This window comes from Mustela putorius, unplaced genomic scaffold (genome assembly GCF_011764305.1).
Source record: "Mustela putorius furo isolate JIRA1106 unplaced genomic scaffold, ASM1176430v1.1 tig00003909_pilon_pilon_pilon, whole genome shotgun sequence".
NCBI classification, from domain to species: domain Eukaryota; kingdom Metazoa; phylum Chordata; class Mammalia; order Carnivora; family Mustelidae; genus Mustela; species Mustela putorius.
Window position 1 is genome coordinate 34,189,503 of NW_025422057.1, and position 24,428 is coordinate 34,213,930.

Genomic DNA, 24,428 nt, shown 5'->3' on the forward strand with positions numbered 1-24,428 from the left:
CCCAGGGTCCTGGGATCGAGCCCCGCATTGGGTTCTCAGCTTGGTGGGAAGCCTGCTTCCCCCTCTCTCTGCCTGCCTCTCTGCCTACTTGTGATCTCTGTCCGTCAAATAAATAAAACCTTTAAAATAAACAACAACAACAAAACCTAATACTTAGGGGTGCCTGGGTGGCTCAGTGGGTTAAGCCTCTGCTTTTGGCTCAGGTCATGATCTCAGTGTTCTGGGATCGAGTCCTATATCAGGCTCTCTGCTGGGCAGGGAGCCTGCTTCCTCCTCTCTCTGCCTGCCTCTCAACCTACTTGCAATCTCTCTCTGTCAAATAAATAAAATCTTAAAAACAAAACAACAAAAAAACCCCTAATACTTAAAAAGTTTTTCCCCCGGGTACCTGGGTGGCTCAGTGGGTTACAAAAAGCCTCTGCCTTCCGCTCAGGTCATGATCCCAGGTTCCTGGGATCAAGCCCTGAATCGGGCTCTCTGCTCTGCAGGGAGCTTGCTTCCCATCCCCACCCCTGCCCACGCTCTCTCTGCCTGCCTCTCTGCCTACTTACGATCTCTGTCAAATAAATAAAATTAATAAAAAAAAAAAAAAGTTTTTTCTCTGGGCGCCTAGGTGGTTCAACTGGTTAAGCCTCTGCCTTCCTAGGATTGAGCCCTGCGTCAGACTCCCTGCTCAGCAGTGAGTCTGCTTCTCCCTCTCCCCTGCACCGCCACCTGCTTGTGCTTGCTCCTGCTCTCTCAAATAAATAAATAAAATCTTAAAAAAAAAAAAAAAGTTTTTTTTTTCCCCCTAAATGAAGATAACAATGGGTATGATTAAAATTTGCTTTATAGAAAACAGGAAAAAAAAGAAAAAACCCAAGTAAGATTTGTTTCAATTCAAAGGCAGTAAAAGCATTAATCCCTGGTCTGAACAGAAAGTGTATGCATTGTAGGAGACTTGTGAAATGGACACCTCAGTGTTCTAAAATATTAAATGGTGAATTTTGAAATTAATCTCAGACTAGAATAATTAGAAATGCTTGAACTTACCAAACAAAGTCTTGTGAGCTTCCAGCATGGCCTTCTGTTTTGAGCTGCTATCCTTAATTAATTCTTCCATACTACTAAACAGACTATTCAGGTTTTTGCCAAAAATATCCTGAGCTTCTGCATTGTGCTGATCAATTGCCTTCTTGCGATCCAGTTTGGAATGGAGACTAGATACATCTTTTGTAGTTTCTTCAACTGTAGTAAGCAACTATATGTGATTTTAAAAAATGTTGATAAGATGGGTATGATGAAAACATTTTCTAATGAAAATATCTATGCTACCTAAGGATTTCTCCTCATGAGAAGTAATAAATTTTAAATGTTGTATCAGAACACATTTTTAATTCATGCTAATTTATCCAGTTGCCCAGGAATTTCCCCTCATCTAGCAATTTTGGAAGGGAAGGAATTTTGCCAAACTAATATAGTAATTATGCTTCCTCACAAATTTTTCTATTATGTGTTACTATTTCCTCTAACATGCACCGAATAAACAATTCTTTCAACATCTCACATCACTAGAAGGTGCTAAATTCTGTAGGACTGATTAGTTCAATCATGACTAAAGGGGAAAGTACTGCATCATTGTTCTCAATGTCCCCAAAGTACATTAAAATCATTTTCTATTTATAAAACTTTAGGCACTTTTTTTCTTAAGTTAGAAACTCTAGTGAGGAAAATTCAGGTAAAATAGTAAAATAATGTTCTTTAAATTGGCAGAAATACCATATGCGGTGAATAGATAGAATTTCACAGTTAACACTTAAGCAAAGGAAAGTTATTTCTATCCATTCTCTAATTTCTTTAATGCAAGTGCAAATCAAAACAAAAGACATACCCTGCTGGCAGCATCATGAAGTTTCTCCTCAGTACTTTCCAAAACTGATGTAATATACTCTTCTTCAACAAGCTGTAATTTAGTTTCTTGTAAATGTTTTTGAGTGGTTTCAAGTTCCTGTGTCTTATTTTGCAGGTCAGATTTACACTGGTCAAGTTCATTTTTATTGTCCATAAACAACTCTGTAACCTAAATATAACATTTAAACATTTTTTTTTAAGAATTACAAAATGCTGAACTGGTTGGTGAAACATCTGGCTAATTCATAAAATAATAGAAGAAGAATCACACAAATCATTTCCATGCAAAAGTTGTGACAAGCTGTAACAAGTTACCAGATAGGTTAGCACGTTTTATATAGTACCTGGTCTCTTCCTGTAACTTCACTAAAAACTTTGAGATTAAATAACAGGTCTAGGGTAGTGGCATTAGTCCTTCAGTTTCCTTTCAACACTGACAACGTGAGGGTGGCACAGAAAGGTCATGTCTGTCCACCTTATTCAACATCTGGCTTCCCCTAACATCTGCATTCCTTCATCTGATACACACAATAATGAAAATGTCTCAGCATTCATTATTTAGCTTTAACAATAAAGCCGCACGATTCAGTAAATTTCTTAGAATGCTGCCTTAATGTGTCAAAAGAGACAGTAAAATTATGATACAACTTAATTTTAATGAGTCAGCAAGAAAAAAAAAATCTTAAACAAAAAATATTGGCAGGAGAGGCTCCTGGCTGGCTCAGTCAGTAGGGCATGCCACTCTTGATCTCAGGGTTGTGAGTTCAAGCCCCACATTGAGCATGAAGTCTATTTAAAAAAAAAAAAAAAAAAGTGGCTTGTCTGAACTGAGATATACAGATGAAGCACAGATGGTATTTCAAAGACTTAGTACAAATCAAAAGAATGTTTAAAAAAAAAAAAAAAAAAGGATGTTGGTGTCTGGCTGGCTCACTCACTAGAGCCTGAGACTCTCGATCTCAGGGTTTTCGAGGATGTTAAGTCTAAGCCCTGCCTTGGGTGTAGACATCACTTAAAAATAAAGAACTTCATGGGGCGCCTAGGTGGCTCAGTAGGTTAAAGCCTCTGCCTTCGGCTCAGGTCATGATCCCAGGGTCCTGGAATCAAGCACCGTATCAAGCTCTCTGCTCAGCAGGGAGCCTGCTTCCTCCTCTCTCTTTCTGCCTGCCTCTCTGCCTACTTGTAATCTCTGCCTGTCAAATAAAATAAATAAAAATCTAAAATAATAATAATGATAAAAAACTTTAAAACTTCAAAAAAACTTTAAAAATAATAAATTTTAAAAATATTTTTAAAAAATCACGTCCCTCAAGTTCTGAAATGTTTTTAATATTTGCTTTTTATGTAACACACAATACTGTTTTGTTTTTTCATTCAATACTATTTTTTTAGAATTTTTAAAAGATTTTATTTATTGGGGCGCCTGGGTGGCTCAGTGGTTTAAGCCTCTGCCTTCAGCTCGGGTCATAATCTCAGGGTCCTGGGATAGAGCCCCACATCGGGCTCTCTGCTCAGCGGGGAGCCTGCTTCCCCCTCTCTCTCTGCCTGCCTCTCTGCCTACTTGTGATCTCTGTCTACCAAATAAATAAATAAAAATCTTTAAAAAAATTTTTTTTTTAATTATTTACTTGACAGAGAGAGACACACAGCCAGAGAGGGAACACAAGCAGGAAGTCTAGGAGAAGGACAGCAGGCGTCCTGCCAAGCAGGGAGCCTGACATGGGGCTCAATCCCAGGACGCTGGGATCATGACCTGAGCCGAAGGTAGACACCCAATGGCTGAGCCACCCAGGCACCCTTCATCCAATACTGTTTTAAATGCTTACCCTACTTAGCTCCTCTTCAACTGCGCCAATTTTTTCAATCAATTCTACAATCTGTTCTTCTTGAACAGTTAGTTTTCCACTCATGGCTCTAAAATAAAGTTAATATGAATTTAACAGTTAATATTTTTTAATTCCTTTTAAAAAAAAAAAAAAATATTTTTTAATTCCTTTAAGACTCATTCTAACAAAACTGTGGCAGTTGCACATCATCTCTACCATTTATCACTATAATAATGATGCCTAAGTGTCAATAAGAAATGAACACAAATTTCAAAAAACTAATGTATCCTTGTCCTTGAAATGTAATATTCTTCTTGTGACCTCCATTTTGAAACTGAGAATCCCTACTTATGAGGGGAAAAAAGCATGTGTATGTATAAAATTTAAGAAGCTACAAAGCTGACAAATAGTCCTTTGTCATAAATCACATAAAATAGAGATGGGGAGGGATACAAACTAAGTGTCTATAATCAGGAATATGGAGGATAAATAGGACCCACAGAATCCATGAGAGGCTTGGGACTTGAAGGCATCTGGTATCACAGAAAGAAGGGGAGGAGTCAGGGACTAAAATTGGATAAGTGAGTTAAAGTATATATACAAAACAATTATACCTCCTGCCTCCTGCATACCCCAGTACCCTCCTGCATACCCCATACCCTCCTGCATACCCCAGTACATACCCTAACACACACCACCACTGAGGTTTTACTAAAGTTATGTGAGAAGTAATGAATGGGGAAAACAAGTGAAAAATACATGCGCCCTCTTTGTATTTTTCTTGCAACCTCATGTGAATCTATAGTTATCTAAAAATTAAAGTTATATATATAAAAAATTTCTAACTGATAACTACTTGTTAATATCAGAAAAAGGAGCATTTATAGGAAGCACTAGATACAAAGATCTTAGTTACTGTCACAAAAGTAAATTTTATTTCAAACACCTTGTTATCAGAAAATTATTATTCTTGGAAATTAATTTCCATAGCCAAGGTCTTACCTAAAATTTTCTTCAGAAATGTATACCCCATTTTTCTCACGGGCTGCAGCAAGATCTCGTTTCAGACGCTCTATCTCTTCTGTGTATTCCTTCACAAGAAGAATATTGTAGGTATCAATTTAGCATTTAACTGTTTTTTCATTCATTTTGGGGAGGATATATAATAAGTAAAACATGTACTTAGTCCTTTCATGTTTTTTAAAGCATGAAAAAGAATAAATACTTTTAATTCAATATTTGTTTAGTCAGAGTCTTTCAACAGCTTAAATACTTTTTTTTTTTTTTAAGATTTTATTTATTTATTTGACAGACAGAGATCACAAGTAGGCAGAGAGGCAGGCAGAGAGCAAGGAGGAAGCAGGCTCCCCGCTGAGCAGGGAGCCAGATGTGGGGCTCAATCCCAGGACCCTGGGATTATGACCTGAGCTGAAGGCAGAGGCTTTAATCCACTAAGCCACCCAGGCGCCCCTAAATAAATAAATTCTTAAAAAAAGGGGGGGGGGGACACATTATATATTAATAAATATATATAATATATTTTATATTTATTACATATATGTATATATATATAAATATATACATACATTAAATTTTTTAAATATATAAAACTAAAAATATATATATACATAGATATATTTATTATATGTCTATGTACATATATATATATTTTTTAAGGCAGGAGGCAGAGGGAAAGAGAGAGAAAGATCTTACTTAAACAGTCTCCACACCCAGCTCTGAGCCTGATGCAGGGCTCAATCATGAGACTGAGATCATGATCTGAGCCAAAATTAAGTCAAATGGCCAACCAACTGAGCCACCCGGATGGCTCCCCCCAATTTTTCTTAAAGATTTATTTATTTATTTGAGAGAGAGAGTCAGAGAGTACACAGAGGGAAAGGGAGACAAGCAGTACTACATGGGTCTCAATCCCAGGATGCTGAGATCATGACCTGAGCCTTAATCAAGAGTTAGATACTTAACCCACTGAGCCACCCCAGTGTCCCCCCAATTTTTTTTAATAAAAAAATTAAAAACCCAGGGGTCTGGGTGGCTCAGTGGGTGAAGCCTCTGCCTTCAGCTCAGGTCATGATCCCAGGGTCCTGGGATGGAGTCCCACATCAGGCTCTCTGCTCAGCAGGGAGCCCGCTTCCCCCTCCCTCTGCCTGCCTCTCTGCCTATTTGTGCTCTCTCTCTGTCAAATAAATAAAATCTTAAAAAAAAAAAAAATTAAAAACCCTATTAGAAAATGGGCCTAAAAACAGGAATAGACTTTTCACCAAAGAGGATATGCAAATACCAAATAAGCACATGAAAAGATGCTTAACACCAGAAGCCATTAGAGAAATGCAAGTTAAAATCACATTGAGAGAGTGCCTGGGTGGCTCAGTTGGTTAAGCAGGTCAGGCTCAGGTCATGATCCTGACTGGTCTCAGGACTGAGTCCCCTGTTGGGCTCCCTGCTCAGGAGGGAGTCTGCTTCTCCCTCTCACCCTCCCTTGTCTTATGCTCTCTCTTTCATTCTCTCTCTCAAATAAATAAATAAAATCTTTTTTAAAAAACCCACAAAAACACAGTGAGATATTTAGCGCCTCTTATACTCATCAGAACAACTAAAATAAAAATAGCTATAATACCAAATGCTGGTGAATATGTGGAATAATTAGATCACTCTTACATTGCTAGTGGGAATATAAACTGATACAGCCACTCTGGAAAATAGCTTGGCAGTTCTTTAACTGATAAATAAAATCTTAAAAAACAAAAACAAAACAAAACTTAACCAACTAAAAATTGGGCAAAGAATTTGGATAGATCTTTCACAAAAAAGATATACAAATGTATAAGCAGCATACGAAAAGATGCTCATTATCATTATTCACCAGGGGAACGCTAATTAAAACCATGCTGAGGGTAAAATCATACCCTTATTAGAATGGCTAACATTAAAAAGACTATAACATGTGTTGGGGAGGATGTGGAGAAACTGCAACCCTCATGCATTTGCTGCTAATGAAAATTTAAAGTGGTACAGCCACTTTGGAAAAGAGTTTCTTTTTTTTTTTTTTTTTAAGATTTTATTTATTTATTTGACAGACAGAGATCACAAGTAGGCAAAAAGGCAGGCAGAGAGAGAGGAGGAAGCAGGCGCCCCTGGAAAACAGTTTCTTAAAAAGTTAAACATAAACTTACTGTGCAACACAGAAATTAAACTTCTAGGTAACTACCTGAAAGGACTGCAAATACATCAACACAAAGATTTCTATACTAATATTCATAGCAGCACTACAGGAAATGATCCAAATTTCCATCGGCTGATGAATGGATAAACACAATGTGTTATTAACCATTTAATGGAATACCATTCAGCAAATTAGTCTACTGATACATCTACAACATAGATGAAGCCCTAGTGTTATGCTAAGTGAAAGAAGCCAGATGCAAAAGATTAAATATTACATGATTCCATTTAAGAAATGGCTGGAAAAGGGGCACCTGGGTGGCTCAGTGGGTTAAAGCCTCTGCCTTTGACTTGGGTCATGATCCCAGAGTCCTGGGATTGAGCCTCACGTCGGGCTCTTTGCTCCACGGGGAGCCTGCTTCCTGCTCTCTCTCTGCCTGCCTCTCTGCCTACATGTGATCTTTCTCTCTGTCAAATAAATAAATAAAATCTTTAAAAAAAAATAAAAAAGAAATGGCTGGAAAGGGCAAATCTACAGACAAAAAGTGTATTAGTTGTTGATTGTAAAGGGTAAAGGGGAACTTTACAGTGATAGAAATTTCCAAAGTAGACCATAGTGATGTTGCACAACTCTGTAAATGTACTAAAAATCATTGCATTATAGGATTACAATGGAAGAGTGTTACGGAAATTATACCTTAATGTGTGGTAATAATATCATATTAATGTATGGTGATTGTACCTTAAAGCTAGAAATAAATAAATTTTGTAAATGTAAATAACTGCAAATTTTGCTGGCTTGATAGAGCTGATAAAGTCACCGTATTTGCATTAGAAAAAACATTTCAATATATTAGGTAGTTAATTAAAATCATTAGATGAAATGCCTTACCACACGTAATTGAATAAATCTTAACTATTATCTATTTCAGGTCCTCAACTTAACATTTGTCAAACAAAACATTCCTCCACAAAATCCACAATTACCTTAATAAGAGCTCTTTTGGTGAGTTTCTGGTTAACTTCAGGCTTATTTAGTATGTTCTTTGCTCTATGAGCATATTCCAATGTACTCAGAGTTTCCTGTAAAGAAAAGAAAATGCCAATTACTAAAGATTCTATAAGAACAATGTAGTTCTGTTATCAAAAGATTATAAAATAAGTTACAAGAAAAAAATAATTTACAAGAAATAACTTACGGTTATATCTAACCTAAAAATCTATCATCCACTAGGACCACTATTCTAAATCTTTACAAGGAAATTTGTTCAAAACAGCCTTTTCTTCCCTTCTTTCTAATTTAAAATGTCATCTTCTTTATGATAATTTGCCTAAGAATTTTTTACTTTGGTCTTCACACTCAATGAACCCCCTCACCTGATGAATAAGCAAAACATTCTATATCCATACAATGGAAAATTACTCACCTACAAAAAGAAATGAAGCATGGATACATGTGAACCACATGGATGAACACTGAAAACATGCTAAATGCAAGAAGGCAGTCACAGAAGAACACTTATTGCATGATTCCATTTACACACAATGTCCAGATTAGGTAAATCTAGATTACAAAAGTAGGTTGGGGCACCTGGCTGTCTCAGTTGGTTAAGCGTCTGCCTTTGGCTCAGGTCATAATCTTAGAGTCCTGGGATCAAGCCCCACATTGGGCTCTCTGTTTACTGGGGAGTCAGCTACTCCCTCTCTCTCCCTTTGCCTCCAACTTGTGCTCTAATAAAGAAATAAAATCTTTTAAAAAAGTGGCGGGGGGAGGCTCCTGGGTACCTTCGGCTCGAGTCGTGATCCCAGAGTCCTGGGATGGAGCCCCACATCAGGCTCCTTGCTCATCAGAAGCCTGCTACTTCCTCTCCCACTCCCCCTGTTTGTGTTCCCTCTCTCGCTGTGTCTCTCTCTGTCAAATAAATAAAACAAAATCCTTAAAAAAAAAAAAAAAGAAAAAGAAAAGAAAAAAATTTTGAAGTAGGTTAGTCGTGACCTAGAGCTGGGAATGTGGGCAAATGGAGAGTGATTCCTAATGGGTTACAGGTTTCTTTCTAAGGTAATGACAATGCTCTAAATAGACTTTAGTGATGGTTGCACAGCTCAGCAAATATATTAAAATCATCAAATTACATACTTTTAATAGGTGATTTAATGGCATGTGAATTACATCTCAGTAAAGATGTGTTTTAAAATGAAAGGGGAATTAGAGACCTTATAAATCCTTTTCTAACTCCGTTTAAAGGAAACAATCACAATAAAATAAGAGATTTTGCCATCTTTTTTTGCTCCTCTTGGTTTTACCACCTGTTCTCACATATCCAATCCCATCTTCAGGGCCCTCTAAGAACCTCTACAACACTAGCATTCAATTAACTCACTTTTAAGTTCCCTATTAGATCTCCATACCCTGGCCCCAATCAGGGTCCCTGCTCAGCAGGGAGTCTGATTCTTCCTCTCCCTCTACCCACCCATCCACCTCCTCATTCTCTCTCAAATAAATAAATAAAATCTTTTAAAAAATCTCTATACCACATGTAACCATCCACTGCTAATGACCACAGCAATTTCTTTTGAAGACTGTGCGGGAAAAACCATTAAGTAATTGGCTTTTTAAGATTAAAAACTCTGCCAGGAAGTAGAAAAACAATTTTTTCAGTGTTGTCCTCCTATGTCCCTGTGCAATATCCAGATTCTTTTACTCTTGCTTAGAATGAATGAAGCCAATTAATGAACTTTTAAAATATATGATAAAAAAATAAAAACAAAAAAGTAAAATAAAGTAAGTGATAGCTAAATAAGAATTACAGCTACTACACTTGCAGATGCCTATTAAAGGGCTTACCTCAAGATTGAGAGATGCAGGAGAAATTGTTGCAATTATGGATGTTCTTGTACGTCCCCCAAGAGAATCCTGGAGGATTCTAGTTAGTTTAGATTCTCGATAAGGAACATGAGGTGTTCTTTCTACAAGAGCAGTAATGACCCTTCCCAAAGTCAAAAGGGATTGATTGATATTTCCAGCCTCCCGAGCTCTCTTGTCAACTGCTCCAGAACGGCCAATGTTCTCACTTCCCGCAAGATCAACCTTGAATTTCAAAAATAAAAACTGTTAGTTCCCCTGGATTTGGACACAAAGACTTTCATTCTCTAGTATAATGTATCAACTACCCACCAAGATAATTTTTTTATAATTAACAATACACTACAAAGCTAATTACCTAGGAACTTCAAAAATATTGTCTAGAAGTACAGAATTTCAAGCTGCTCTATGGTGGTCAAGAATGAAACAGATGAAGGGTCCCTGAGTGGCTCAGAGACTTAATCGTCCAACTTTTTTTTTTTTTTTTAGATTTTATTATTTATTTGACAGAAAGAGAGGTCACAAGTAGGCAGAGAGGGGGAAGTAGGCTCCCCGCTGAGCAGAGAGCCCGATGCAGGCCTTGATCCCAGGAGCCTGAGATCATGACCTGAGCTGAAGGCAGAGGCTTAACCCACTGAACCACCCAGGTGCCTTAAGCATCCAGCCCGTAATTTTGGCTCAGGTCATGATCTCAGGGTCGTGAAATCCCCATATTGGGCTCCTCACTCAGCTGGGATCCTGCTTGAGATTCTCTCTCCCTCTCTTCCCTCTAAAATAAATAAATCTTAAAAAAAAAAAAAAAAAAAAAAAGAAATAGTGGTTTGACCCAGCAATCCCACTTCTATGTATATTATCCAAGGGAAATAAAATCAGTATCTTAAAGAGATAACCTGCATTCCCATGTTCAATGAATTATTCACAATAGCCACGATATAGAAACAGTGATGAATGAATAGAAAAGATATGTACATGTACAATGGAATACATTTACTTAGCCATGAGAAAGAAGGAAATCCTGCATTTTGTAACAACATGGATGAACCTAGTACAATGCAAAGTGAAATAAGCCAGACAAAGAAGGACAAATACTGTATGATCTCCCTTATATGTAGAATTGAGGGGGTGTGGGGAAGAAAGTTAGTTCATGGAAATGGAGAGTAGAATGACAGTTACCAAGAGTAGGAGAATGGGGGAGAAGCAGGTGCTTGTCAAAGCGTATAAGCCTTCAATTATAAGATGAATAAACTCTGGGGATGTAATGTACACCATGGTAATGACAGCTGAAACCTGCTAAGAGTAGACCTAAGCATTCTTACCCTTTCCAAAAAAGTGACTATGTGAGGTGAAGGATATGTTAATTAACCTGATTATGGTAATCATTTCACAAAGCATACATATATCAAATCATCACTTTTTTTTACACTTTAAACATATAATTTTATTTGTCAATTATACTTTAATAATGCTGGAGAAAAAAAAAGAATGAAACAGTGGTATTAAGGTAGACACTTACCAAGTTCAACTTTCCAATTTTAACAAGCTCCTCTCCATCAATCGTAGTTTCTTTCATATGTATTGTAACAGAGAAAACTGAGTGGGAACGACTACAAAACAAGATCAGGTCGTCCAGTCATTGTAACAAAACATTATTTGCTTTCTATAAAATATTAAAAAGAGTAAAGAAAGACCAAATGCCACAAAGTAGAGAAAGATAGTATCGGACAAGAGACATCAATAAGATTTTGGAAGACAGAGGGTAGATAGTATAATGCTTAGGTTTTTGCTTTCTTGTACCTGCTGCCTGCAGAGGGGATCCCAATAAGAAACTATCTGTAAACACCCTAAAAGACTTAGGAACTAGAATCCTCAGACCTCTAAAAGCTGGATGTGGGGTCGGTTTTGGACAGTTGCCTGGTATGTCAGAGGAGAAGGCTTGAAATCAGTCTTCCTATTTATAAGAATCTCTTGAAATATGTCATTACCATAAATTCAAACAGTACCACACAAATAATCAAATTACTTGATTTCAATGTCAGCTGCATTGAGAATATCAGAAATAGTTAATACCCTCTCCTGAAAAGCAAATAGTAAATAAGAGTGATTACCGAAATACTACAAGACAATCACCACGACCATAAAGTGTTCCAAAGTCTAACTTATGTACTGACATTCAGCTTTTATCTGAGGGATACAAAAGCTATATAGACAACAAAAGACCTCTTACTCCGTATCAATGACATTTGGTGAACATCCTTGTTTGTTAATTTCATTGATGATTAGTGAGGAATATGGTAATTTTTAATTTTCTCTTTTGTACTTTTCATGTTGCTTGGAAAATTTTACAGTAAGAATCGTATTTTATTATTTAAAATTACAGAAAAGGGGAAGGGCACAGGAAAAGTATAAAGAAACTATAAATCTGGGGTGCCTGGGTGGCTTAGTCATTAACCATGTGTCTTCGGCTCAGGTCATGATCCCAGGGTCCTGGGATTGAGCCCTACAGCAGGCTCTCTGCTCAGCAGGGAGCCGAAGTGCTTCCGCCCCCCCACCCCCGTCTCTCTGCTTGTCTCTCTGCCTACTTGTGATCTGTGTGTGTGTCAAATAAATAAATAAAATCTTTAAAAAAATAAATAAATAAAAAGAAAAGAAAATTCAATATGTATTTCATATTTTCTACCATTTTTTACCCATTCCTAATTCAAGATTATGGAATTAATGCAATCAAGCATAGACCTCAACTCTGATTTTGGAAAATTGAATGTTTTCCTTCACTTTATCACATACATTCATAAAAAAACCTTTACACAAGTCTACATATAAAAAAATGAGTCCTAGGGATGCCTGGGTGGCTCAGTTGGTTAAGCAGCTGCCTTCGGCTCAGGTCATGATCCCAGTGTCCTGGGATCGAGTCCCACATCGGGCTCCTTGCTCAGCAGGGAGCCTGCTTCTCCCTCTGCCTCTGCCTGCCATTCTGTCTGCCTGTGCTTGCTCTCTCCCCCTCTCTCTCTCTGATAAATAAATAAAATCTTAAAAAAAAAAAAAATGAGTCCTAGAGGGCATCTGGGTGGCTCAGTTCATTAAGTATCTGCCTTTGGCTCAGGTCATGATCCCAAAGTCTTGGGATCAATCAAATCCAGAGTCAGGCTCCTTGCTCATGGAGTCTGCTTCTCCCTGACCCTCTGCATCCCTCCCAACCCCCACTCATGCTCTTTCTCTAAAATAATTAAAATCTTTAAAAAAAGAAATCCTAAATTATACAAATTTATGAAAAAGCAGGAATTTATTTAAAAGAAAGGTATTTAGAGAAAAGAAATATTACCTAGTCTTAAACTCATTCCTCCAAATTCTACATAATTTTTTCTAATGGAAAGCTATTATAGGAAAATTTAATTAAAATCATAAAATCACCCATAATTTCATGATTTTCATTACTTTCATGTTTTTTTTTTTTTTGTTCTTTAAAGGCATGCGTAACTTTTCAAAGAGTTGCAGAAATTTCCAATTATAAGGGAGCAAAGAAGTAAGACATTTAATTTTTTAGGGTTTTTTTTTAATTAATTTTTTTTAGGTTTTGTTTATTTAAGTAATCTCTACACCCAACATGGGGCTCGAATTCACAACCCTGAGATCAAGAGTCACATGCTCTTCTGACTGAGCCAGTCAGGCACCCTGAGATCTATTTCTTTTCTTTCTTTTTTTTTTTTTTCAGATTTATTTATTTATTTGACAGATCACAAGTAGACAGAGGCAGGCAGAGAGACAGAGGAAGGGAAGCAGGCTCCCCGCTGAGCAGAGAGCGTCATGTTGGGCTCGATCCCAGGACCCTGGGATCATGACCTGAGCCAAAAGCAGAGGCTTTAACCCACTGAGCCACCCAGGCGCCCCCTGAGATCTATTTCTAATAATTACTTTGTAGGTCAGGGAAACATATTCAGAGAAGTTCACTTATTTACCTTAAGTCACATGTTTGGTTAACTGCAAATATCTAACTCCCTATGTATAGCTTTTTTAATTACACTCTAATACTTTTAATTACACTCTAATGCGACACTACACAGAGCAGTAGAAAAAAATATCACCTGACTTGGTAAACTGCTTTTCTAGAATTTGGGATTCTTTTCATAGGGGGTGCTAACCAAATATGCCCCTTTCTACCCTGGAAAGCCAGTGTTAGTGACCATGTCTTCCTATATAAAATGAAGCCATCTAAAAAAAGTTTAAATCATATTGTACAACCCAATATACGTAATTTTTGTTGGTCATACTGCAATAAAGCCAGGGGAAAAATTAAATGAAGCTATTTGACTTTCTTCTAATCCTTACTTAAACCATGGGCTTTTAAACTTTGTTCTAGGTATCCACAGAGGCCCCCAAAAAGTGCTCAGGGAAAATCTACAGGAGGCTGAGCAGTTAAGCCTCTCAGCATCCCACCCTCAAATCAACTACAGCAGGCACAGATTAATCTAGGCTCCTGCGTACGATTTCATTTGAGAAAGAAACAGTCTGCTTTAAAAAGATTAATACTTCTCTAATTTGACTTGTCTTTGTTCTCCTTCCAACGTTCTTCCAATACTGGTGCTTGCCTCTAAATCTTAAGCCAATTACTAAAGCATGAAATCAAGCATACATATAATCTAGGTATGGGACTCACATACTTTGATTCACCTCAATTTGACTTCCCACGTTAAAAAGAAAACGGAGCAGTGGGGGGAGGACACTGGCTTTCTTACCTAGAGTATGCATTCATCAGAGTTGCTGCAGTTGTCCGTTTTGCTGCTCCCTTCTCCAAAATCTGATAGACTTCATCCTTGTTGTGTACTGTAATTTCTTCTAAACCTTTGATTATCACTCCCCTCTGAGCAAATATCAAAAGATCATCCATGAGGTTGGTAAAAAATATATATACTGACTTCTCACAGCATCACACATTAAAATCCAGAGACATTTCATTCTTAAAGACTGAGTTACCTTGTTACGGGGATCGTCAAACATCTGCAGTCTCTCAGAAACATCAGAAGATGGATTAAGAAGATCAAAAAGTTCTTCATTATAGATTTCCAACAGAGACACTTTGACTGAAAATTCAGTACCATTATCAGTAAGTTTCTCAAAAATTTGATGAAGGGTACGTGGAATTATACCAGCCAAGGGATCCTGAAATTATAGTATTAGTTAGGACTAAAATAAGGGAAGAATGTCATTTACTATGGCTGTTTAAACACTTTCATGATGTATCTATGATATATATTTAAACACAAATATGACATAGGATATATTTATGATATATTTAAACACAAATATGAGGGGCATCTGAGTGTCTCAGTTGTTTAGGCATCCAACTCTTGGTTTCAACTCAGGTCATGATCTCTGAGTCATGGGATCAAGCCCCAAGTAGGGTTCCGCCCTTAGCATGAGGTCTGGGTTGAGCTTCTTTCCTTCCTCCTCTCCCTCCCACTCTGTTCCTCCCACCATTCACTGCGCTCTCAATCTCTCTCTCTGAAGTCAATAAAATCTTTAAACATAAATATTTCAAAACAGTTAAAAAAAACTAACCAAATATTAGAGCAGCCAAGTCATTTATGAGTTTATGCAACAGTAATTATTTTTCTTCATACCTTCCACAAATCTGTCCTATCCATCAGCCACATCATGTCTAAAGATTACATAGAAACCAACTGAACTAAACTACTTAGAAAGCCACATTTAATAACTCTTTCTAACTTGGCTCATGAGAACATTAGTAATACAACCATGTTAACAGAAATAGGCTCATCTAACAGGATATTCCCTAATTCTAACATAAACAAGTTGTTTCTCAAATATCCAAGCATCTGTAATAAAATTATTATGAATCTTTAAATTTTGAAACTATGCTTTAAGTCTACTCCTTATTTCCTATGGTTATAATTCCATAACTTTATTATCCATGCTTAAAGTTATTAATGCCTCAACTATGTAACCACTAGAAAAAAGGATCAACATAAATGTTAACAAGTTAGAAAATTAACTTAGTCATTAAACTGATTTAAACATACTTGATAGAAATCTTTGTAAAACCTAGTATGTGCTTTCTACACTATCTAGTAATACAGTAATCTTAATTTCTTAAATACTGAAGGTCATTGATACCATGCTGCCTCTTGCTATGTTAACTTTACAACAAACTCACTCCCACACTGCAAAGTCTTCCCTTTAAAGCCATAATCACATGCCACTTTTCCACAATATTCTGCTCCAACTATTCTGTCCCAAACAGACCTCTCTCTTATCATTTAACTGTGTCATATGTATTGGTCCTTTCTCTCCTAATGATACCATGTTTCTTAAACAGGAATCATACCACATACTTTAATTTTACTAAAACAGTAGTTTATACTATATTCATGTTTGACACGGGTATACTTATCTTCTCTATTTCACAAGCCCTTCAACCAATTTTTTTTATTCAATCATAGTTCAGCCACTTTAGAGACAAAAATCTATTATAAACCATAAATACCTCCTCCCAAGTGTACTCTTCATTAGGTGACCTCTCACCTTCCATTGTAAAGGTTTTTCCAGTGCCTGTTTGGCCATATCTGTTAAAATTAACCAAAGTGGTAAACAGAAAATAAATACACGCTTCTAAATCTTTTCAGCACTTTGAAAAACAGTGTTTTACTCACGCAAAAATAGTGCAATTATAACCCATAATAACTTCATCCAGAATTGGACAAACAACACTTCGGTAAACATCAATTTGTTTAGTAGAAGCTCCAAAAACCTATCAAAAAAAAAAAAAAAAGAAAGAAAGAAAAGAAAAAGCAATTCTTCAGGAAAAAAGTACTTCAAAATTACTCATTTTAAAAATTTTGTTTTTAATCTATTAACTCATTCAGCCCACTAGAAACCACTTGAAAACTCAGAGTCGGGACAACTGGGTGGCTGAGAGGGTTAAGACTCTGCCTTTGGCTCAGGTCAAGATCTGAGGGTTCTGGAATGGGCTCTCGGCTCAGCAGGGAGCCTGCTTCCCTGTCTCTATGCCTGCCTCTCTGTCTACTTATGGGATTTCTCTCTCTCTCTCAAAAAAAAAATAAATAAATCTTTAAAAAAAAAAAGGAAAAAAGAAAACTCAGAGTCAACTCAAACTTGGAACTGTATACTAGAACCTAGAGGAAATATGTATATAAGAATTACTTTACATAGCAAATAACAAAGGAATAGCAGCATTTTAAGAAATAGGTACTGGGGGACCTGGGTGGCTCAGCCGGTTGGGCATCTGACTCTTGGATTTTTGGCTTAGGTTATGATCTTGGGGTAATGAGACTGAGCCCCATGTGTCAGGCTCTGTCTGCCCTTAGAAGAGTCTGCTTATTCCTCTTTCTCTACTCCAACCCCACTCCTTCACATGCTCTCTGATAAATAAATCTTGAAAAAAAAAAAAAAAGAAAGAAAGAAAGAAAAAAATAGGTACCATATCAAAAGTGTATGTTTTCCTTGAGCTCTTGTCGGCCAAGCCTCCAGTTCGTACACTAACTTCTTTACGTACATGATCACATTCTACTACAGAATGGGCATTAGCTTTCCGTTCCGCCAAATTAAATGGTCTATAAAAAGAAATATACAAAGGTATTTTAAAAACTCTTAGTTATCAGGTTACAGATGACATTATCATTAATACCTTACACAATAACAAAGTGAAGTTTTTTGACACTATTGGTGACAGGGATTAAATGGGGGACTAAATGATACTGGTAAAGCAGACAGCAGAATTTTTAGTTTCAACTCCCAGAAACAAAAAAATAGGTTTTTTACTTTTCAAAGACATGTAAAACATGACAATTCTGACAGCTTCCTGGACTAGATGTAAACAGAATTAACTCGTTAAAAAAAGGCCAAACTTATTATTCAGAATTCTATTTCCCTTATAGTCTAAGAATATTAGGTTATAACGTACAAGAAAGAACATGCCAGGTTTGTTTCAAAATACTAACCTGTCAGCAGATAACTCGCATTCACACACATGCCTCCCCCCACACCGAAAGAAAAGAAAAAAGAAATCCTATTTAGTTTAGTTTCCCAGTGGCTACTACTATACTTGGCACACATCCTAATATCTGTTAAACTATATAGCTTAATAAATGCCATCCTAAGAGGAGTGATGGAAGAGCTGAAAAGAACCCTAGTCCACATAGTAGCATCATTCAGATATATATACACTTAACACACATCTGGGCCAAAGAAAGATAAGTACTTTTGACCTGAGTTCATTTTTCCCATTCAGATTCACATATTATGAAAGGAAATGGCAACTACTAGATAAACCAAGTTGCTATTTATTTTAAAAATGATACAACATCCTCCATTCCTAGTATATTTTTGACAGGCAGAAAATAAAATTTGTGATCCTGGGAAATTTAACTCACCAACTTGCAGGTAACGCATAATAATGCTATCGATTGTCAAATGTAATGAAACCTACACAATGTACATAACCCATGGCATGAAATATTATTTAAAGTTCAACAAACTTAAGTCAAAACCAACTTATACTGAGGTAGGCCAAGAGTATCAAGTACAATGAATTCTCTCACATGGTTAAAGCCTTTTCAATTAGTTTATAATTCTTAGCATCTCTCAACTAATCTCTTTGCCATTATGTGTGATGACATTAATCAAATGAATACCATTCAAATTGTCACAACCAAGTACTAGATATTCACACAGATCACACGTTTCTAAAAGTTATCAAAACTCCCACTGATGAGCTTAAAGAACTATTTGTACTAACCATAAAAAGTACTCCCAAAAAGTACTCTAGGGAACAATGGAGTTCACAGTGCATTGTTTTATATAATACTTAAATCTCTGTTAATTATCATTAAAAAAATCTCCCTGGTGGCTCAGAGGCTATATTCCTAACCAAACTTCTCTAATTAGAAATTGTAAGGTTTCTATTAATGACGTTAACAAGCCAACCAATTCGTTGGCCTCACTACAGTTATATTACATTCATTCGTTCATTCCATAAATATTCGAGTACTTATTATTTGATTGATATCTGTCTAGGACCTGAGGGTATACCAGTGAACAAAACCAAGTTCGAAAAAACCCAAAACACCCAAATTCCTATTCTCAGGGAGCTTTTATCCTAGTGTTATAGATATATCAGGTGCTGATAAATTAGAAATTAAAGTAAATAAAACAGACTAAGTGTGATTGGAATTGATGACGTGGGAAAATGGACAGTTGCTATTACTATTTTAGGGTGGTCTGGAAGGCTTTTTTCTCTGATATTTAATGATATTTAAGCAGAATCTAAAAAGTGAGGGAGCCAGTCATGTAACTATTTTGGTGGGAAAGCTTTCTAGGCAGAGTGAAATTGCAAAGGCCCTGAGGTAGAGGTTGGTAGATGTGTGTGGTGGGGTGGGGCGGCAGGGGAGTTATGTAGGGTATAATAAAGATAACCAGTAGCTAGATCAATGTGAGGGGTCTATAACCTTCAAACTGTGAGCCAAATCTTGCCCTTGTCTTACCAGAGTCCTAGAATGATTTCTATAATTTTGAAGTTTATTAAAAAAAAAAAAAAATCAGATGCTGCATTGGTAGCAGTTCTTTGGCAGATTCATTCCAGCACTTAAATCTGAAAACAACGGACCACCCAGTCTTACTGATTTCAGGTAAAAGATGTCCAGCAAAACAGCAAGCACCAACAAACATAGCCCAGGTAAGAACTGTGCAGCAGTTGAGATCAGAAGCCTCCATAAATGAAGAAAGGTTTCAACGGCATCGTCGGACCTCAAGTTCTACTGTGAGGAGCATGCCAGGAGCAACTCTGTGCTGATAGGGATACCAACTTCAGAAAATGTTCTCCACGGCGCCTGGGTGGCTCAGTGGGTTAAGCCACTGCCTTCGGCTCAGGTCATGATCTCAGGGTCCTGGGATCGAGTCCCGCATCGGGCTCTCTGCTCGGCAGGGAGCCTGCTTCCCACCCCCCTCTGCCTGCCTCTCCATCTACTTGTGATTTCTCTCTGTCAAATAAATAAATAAAATCTTTAAAAAAAAAAAGAAAAAAGAAAAAAGAAAATGTTCTCCAAAAAAAAGAAAGAAAGAAAATCTTCTCAAGAAAAAAAAAAAACTTGCATCATCTTATAGTGTCTCTTCTCAACAAAGCAACAAGCAGTTCCTTAACTGGGATTAAATGGGATACTAAATGATACTGGTAAAGCAGACAGCAGAATTTTTAGTTTCAACTCCCAGAAACAAAAAAAATAGGTTTTTTACTTTTCAAAGACACATAAAACATGACAATTCTGACAGCTTCCTGGACTAGATGTAAACAGAATTAACTTGAAAAAAAAAAAAAAAAAAAGAAAGAATGAATGAAAAGAAAAACATTTAAAAAAAAGAAAAAAAACCATTTCTTTATACAAAAATTATTGTAAATAATTAGACACAACCTAAGCACTTTTCATTAGTGACAATGTAAAAGAAATCTCTTTTTAGGTAAGAAATGTATGCGGATAACAAACATGAATAATTAATTCTTGGGGTAGAGGAAGGGAGCAGGAGAGGGATACAATAGGGTTCCAAATGTAATGATTGTTTTGTTTCTAATTAGGTCATGGATAACACAGATGTTTGTTACTTTTTTCTCTATAACTTTCTATAGGTCTGACAGATTTTGTAATTAACAATAAAAAAGAAATTTAAAGAAAATAAAACCATCCAGAAAAAGCAATATTGTCTGGCATTATGAAATGATCAAAATAATCTAAAAACTTGTGTTTGTGGGGCGCCTGGTTGGCTCAGTAGGTAGAGCATGGTACTCTTATCTCCGGATTGTGAATTTTGGAGTCTCACTATGGGTGTAGAGATTGCTTAAAAATAAAATCTTTAAAAATTAAATAAATAAAAATTTGCATATGTATTACAGACTATTTTTATTCAGTCTTCAAAACAAGTAACTATTAACAGAAGCTCCAGACTACAACTAGTAAGTAGTGGCACTTAAGGTTACCATCAAATTTCCTAACACCTAGTTCAGAAAGTTAGCTATTATCTTTGACAACTACAATTCAAGATATCAAAGTGGAGGAAGCAATAATTTAAGTTTGTTCACACATTTTAATAAGGACCTTTATTTTTAAATTTTAGAACTTCTGAATTTACAGAAAAGCTGCTAAATGGTAGAATTTGTAAAGCAACAGCAACAAAAACAAACACGAAGCACACACAGACCAGTAAACCGTGGAGGGCTTTTAAAAAACTTAATAAATCAATCTTAATAAAGCAACAGTTTGCATAACGAGTATAATCCTCCTCTACTGGCTAATTTTAAAATGGGGGAGTTATTTGGAAATTAATCCGGGGAGAATCTGAACCCTCCACCCACTCACCGCGAAGAAACTATCTCCCTTGGTCTACGCAAGACCAAGTTGCAGTACAATCAGAAAGCTATACTGGCTTAAGATGCGTCCTTTTAAAAACAAACTACTCTAGCAGTTAGCCTTTAAAATATAAATACAATGATGTCTCCTTGTTTGGCGGGGATTAAGAAAATATTGCAACTAGAAGAAAGAGAACAAGTCATCGATTATTCTTTTAGAGGATGATGGAGAGGACGGTAAATCCAACATAAGTACTAAAACACCTGCAAAGTAGGTATGCGGTCTTATTTAGAAACTGAGAAACTTCAAGGATTGGCATCTCTCCAACAATAGTTTTTTTAAAAGAACGCACTTTTCCCTAAAAACCGGCGATCAAAGTCTCCTTCTGAATACCAGTTTAAACTGTAACCTCTAACACAAATGCCCTTTCTTCTGAAACAAGACACTAATTTACTCCTCACAGAACTCTGGCGTCGTTTGTATCGACCGAATGCGGAGAACTACGAAACAGGAAAGTTTGCTCCCCGCAGAAACTGAAAACTAAATTCCTCTCTCCGGACAGCGCAGACGGGAGCCCTGCACCAAAGCCAGCATAGCCCGGCACTCCCAGTCCTGCCGGGTTCGCCCTACCTGCATCTCACCACCACCTGGATGTTCTTTCCCTTCTCCTCTTTCTTCTTTGCGGAGGAATTCGGCTGGGACGCCATGACGATCCCTGCCCGAAGGTGAAGGCCTGGCTGCGGACTCCGACGCTGTGGAGCGCGGCGGGTCCCTGCGGCGGGCGCGGCCCGGATGCCCACCTCCCCGGCCGCGTATTGGCGTGGCCAGGGGAAGCCACGCAAGCAAGCTCGACGTCTCCGCTCTCCACCAGGGCTCTAACTGACCGAGGTGTCTGTCCCGCGCTAGCGGGAGCCTCGGAGTCACCAATTTCGTCTCCGCCCGAAACCTCGGAAACCGAGCAACGACTCGGCGCCTCAATTTGAAAAAGGAGCCGAGACACCGAGCCAATAGCAGTGTCGGCGCGCGAGGCACCATGGGACACGGTGCCGTCACTAGAGCGCCGCCCTCGGGGCGTGGCCCGCGGGAAAGCAAAGAGCTGGTCTGTCTGTGCCCGTCTGGAACTCGCAGTGCGGCAGGAGAGGCGAAGGAGTGAACGGTGTGAGTCTTCGGTGTGCCCTTGCCCAGGTTACATAACGTCTGTCCGCCAAGATTTCCTCATCTTCAAAATGGAAGTAATAGCGACCATTTCAGAGGGCTCGGTGAAAACTGAGGTAACGCGGACAAATAGCTTAGCCTAGAACACGTAGGGTCAGGAAAGCTTGCCACGATTACAAGTATTATTAGCGAATTGTATGTCAGTGTTATGGAAGCATTGGCGGGGGGAGATGTCCAAAGAGAGACTCTTTCTCAGAGGCAGCGTCCAGAACAGCTTTGAGTAACTGGGAAATGTTAAGAAATAAGGTTACGACGAGTACCAAGTAAAATGTCACTTTCGGGACTCTGAATTTATCCTTTAACTGGTGAGAAGATGTCGCCGTTAAATGATTCCAAGCATAAGGCAGTACTGAACTTGCCACTTCTGACTGGCGTTTCCGAACGACTGACGCAGGCTCGGGGTGCGCTTCGCTCCCTCTACGTGGCGCCGCAACCCCGCTCCCCCGAGCAGTCTTGATGAGCTCGAGCCCACGCCTGCGCCGTCAGCCTACAAATCCCAGCAGGCAGCGCTCCCTAGGCCCCGCCTCCGCTGCGTAGCTCCGGCTTTCCGTAGACGTCCAGCAAGCGTCCTGGCAGTGTTTAGGGTGGTTGGCGGGCGTTAGGTGTGCGGCCCAGCCTCAGGAAATACTGAAGCTCTGGGCTGTGCGGTGGTGGGCTCACGGACCTGAGCGGTCACACTTAGCCTTCAGGAACCTAGGTGTTTTTTGTTTTGTTTTGTTTTGTTTTTTTAAAGTAAGGCCCAGATGGAATGGAAGACTCTCGGGGGCCCTTTGTGTTCCTCCACTTATTAACCTCCTGTATTCCCCCAAGGAGAAGTCTCAGTGTACAGCTCGGATCGCTGGTCATCTTCATTATGCATAGCCAGATGTCAACTGATACCTATGACGACTCGTCAGCATCGCCCAATGGACCTGTACAGCACGGAACTCTTTATTCCCCCTACGGGCTCTCTAATCCTTTCTGTACCCAGGACACTAACCAGACCTTTGATTCCTTTGTTCTCCACCACATCCAGTGGACTCCTGTTGGTTTTACCGCCTCTGCCGTCACTCTAGGCCGTCTCTCTCTCTTTATTTAATTTAAATTCAATTAATGAACATGTGTATTATTAGTTTTAGAGGTAGAGTTCAGTAATCCATCAGTCTTATATAATACCCAGTGCTCATTACATCACATGCCCTCCTAAAAGTCCGTCACCCATTACCCCATCCCCCATCAACCTCCCCTTAAGCAACCCTCAGTTTGTTTCCTATAATTAAGGGTCTTTTATGGTTTGTCTCCCTCTATGATGTTCTCTTGTTTTATTTTTCCCTCCCTTCCAATGATCCTCTTGTTTTTTAAAATGCACATGAGTGAAATCATATGGTATTTGTCTTTCTCTGATTGCTTTCGCTTAGCATAATAACCTCTAAGTGATCCTCCTTGTTGCAAATGGCAAGATTTCATATTTTTTGATGACTGAGCAGTATTCCCTGTGTGTGTGTGTGTGTGTGTGTGTGTGTGTGACATCTTCTTTATCCATTTATCTGTTGATGGACATCTGGGCCCTTTCCATAGTTTGGCTATTGTGGACATGGATGCTATAAACACTGGGGTACACATGCCCCTTTGGATCTCTACATTTGTGTCTTTGGGGTAAATACCCAGTAATGCAATTGCTGGTCATAGGATAGCTCTGTTTTCAACTTTTTGAGGAACCTCCATACTGTTTTCCAGAGTGGCCGCACCAACTTGCATTCTTACTTGCATTCTTACCAGCAGTAGGAGAGGTTTCCCCTTTCTCTGCATTCTCACATCTGTCATCTCCCATGTTGTTGATTTTAACCATTCTGACCTGTGGGAGGGTGTATCCCATTGTGGTTTTGATTCATATTTCCCTGATGCTGAGTGATGTTGGGCATTTTTTCATGTGTCTGTTGGCCATTTCTATGTCGTCTTTGGATAATTATCTGTTTGTGTCTTCTGCCCATTTCTTGATTAGATTATTTGTTCTTTGGGTGTTGAGTTTGATAAGTTCTTTATAGATTTTAGATATTAGCCCTTTATCTGATAAAACATTTGCAAATATCTTCTCTCATTCTGTCA

General features: G+C 38.1%; 1 protein-coding gene across 1 annotated transcript in view; it reads right to left on the bottom strand.

The window, feature by feature from the left end:
• Window positions 1–22,082, bottom strand: part of KIF11 (kinesin family member 11) — a 43,645-nt gene extending 21,563 nt beyond the window's left edge. The window contains exons 1-13 of the mRNA XM_004749657.3: window positions 21,759–22,082; window positions 17,213–17,345; window positions 16,425–16,522; window positions 16,259–16,337; window positions 14,728–14,913; window positions 14,490–14,614; window positions 11,273–11,363; window positions 9,742–9,984; window positions 7,884–7,979; window positions 4,719–4,807; window positions 3,717–3,804; window positions 1,871–2,059; window positions 1,033–1,240 (exon numbers count right to left, since the gene is read on the bottom strand). Coding sequence (XP_004749714.1) covers window positions 1,033–1,240; window positions 1,871–2,059; window positions 3,717–3,804; window positions 4,719–4,807; window positions 7,884–7,979; window positions 9,742–9,984; window positions 11,273–11,363; window positions 14,490–14,614; window positions 14,728–14,913; window positions 16,259–16,337; window positions 16,425–16,522; window positions 17,213–17,345; window positions 21,759–21,835 — 1,702 coding nt within the window. The 5' untranslated portion in view covers window positions 21,836–22,082. The remainder of the gene's footprint in view (window positions 1–1,032; window positions 1,241–1,870; window positions 2,060–3,716; window positions 3,805–4,718; window positions 4,808–7,883; window positions 7,980–9,741; window positions 9,985–11,272; window positions 11,364–14,489; window positions 14,615–14,727; window positions 14,914–16,258; window positions 16,338–16,424; window positions 16,523–17,212; window positions 17,346–21,758) is intronic.
• Window positions 22,083–24,428: the final 2,346 nt, after the last annotated feature.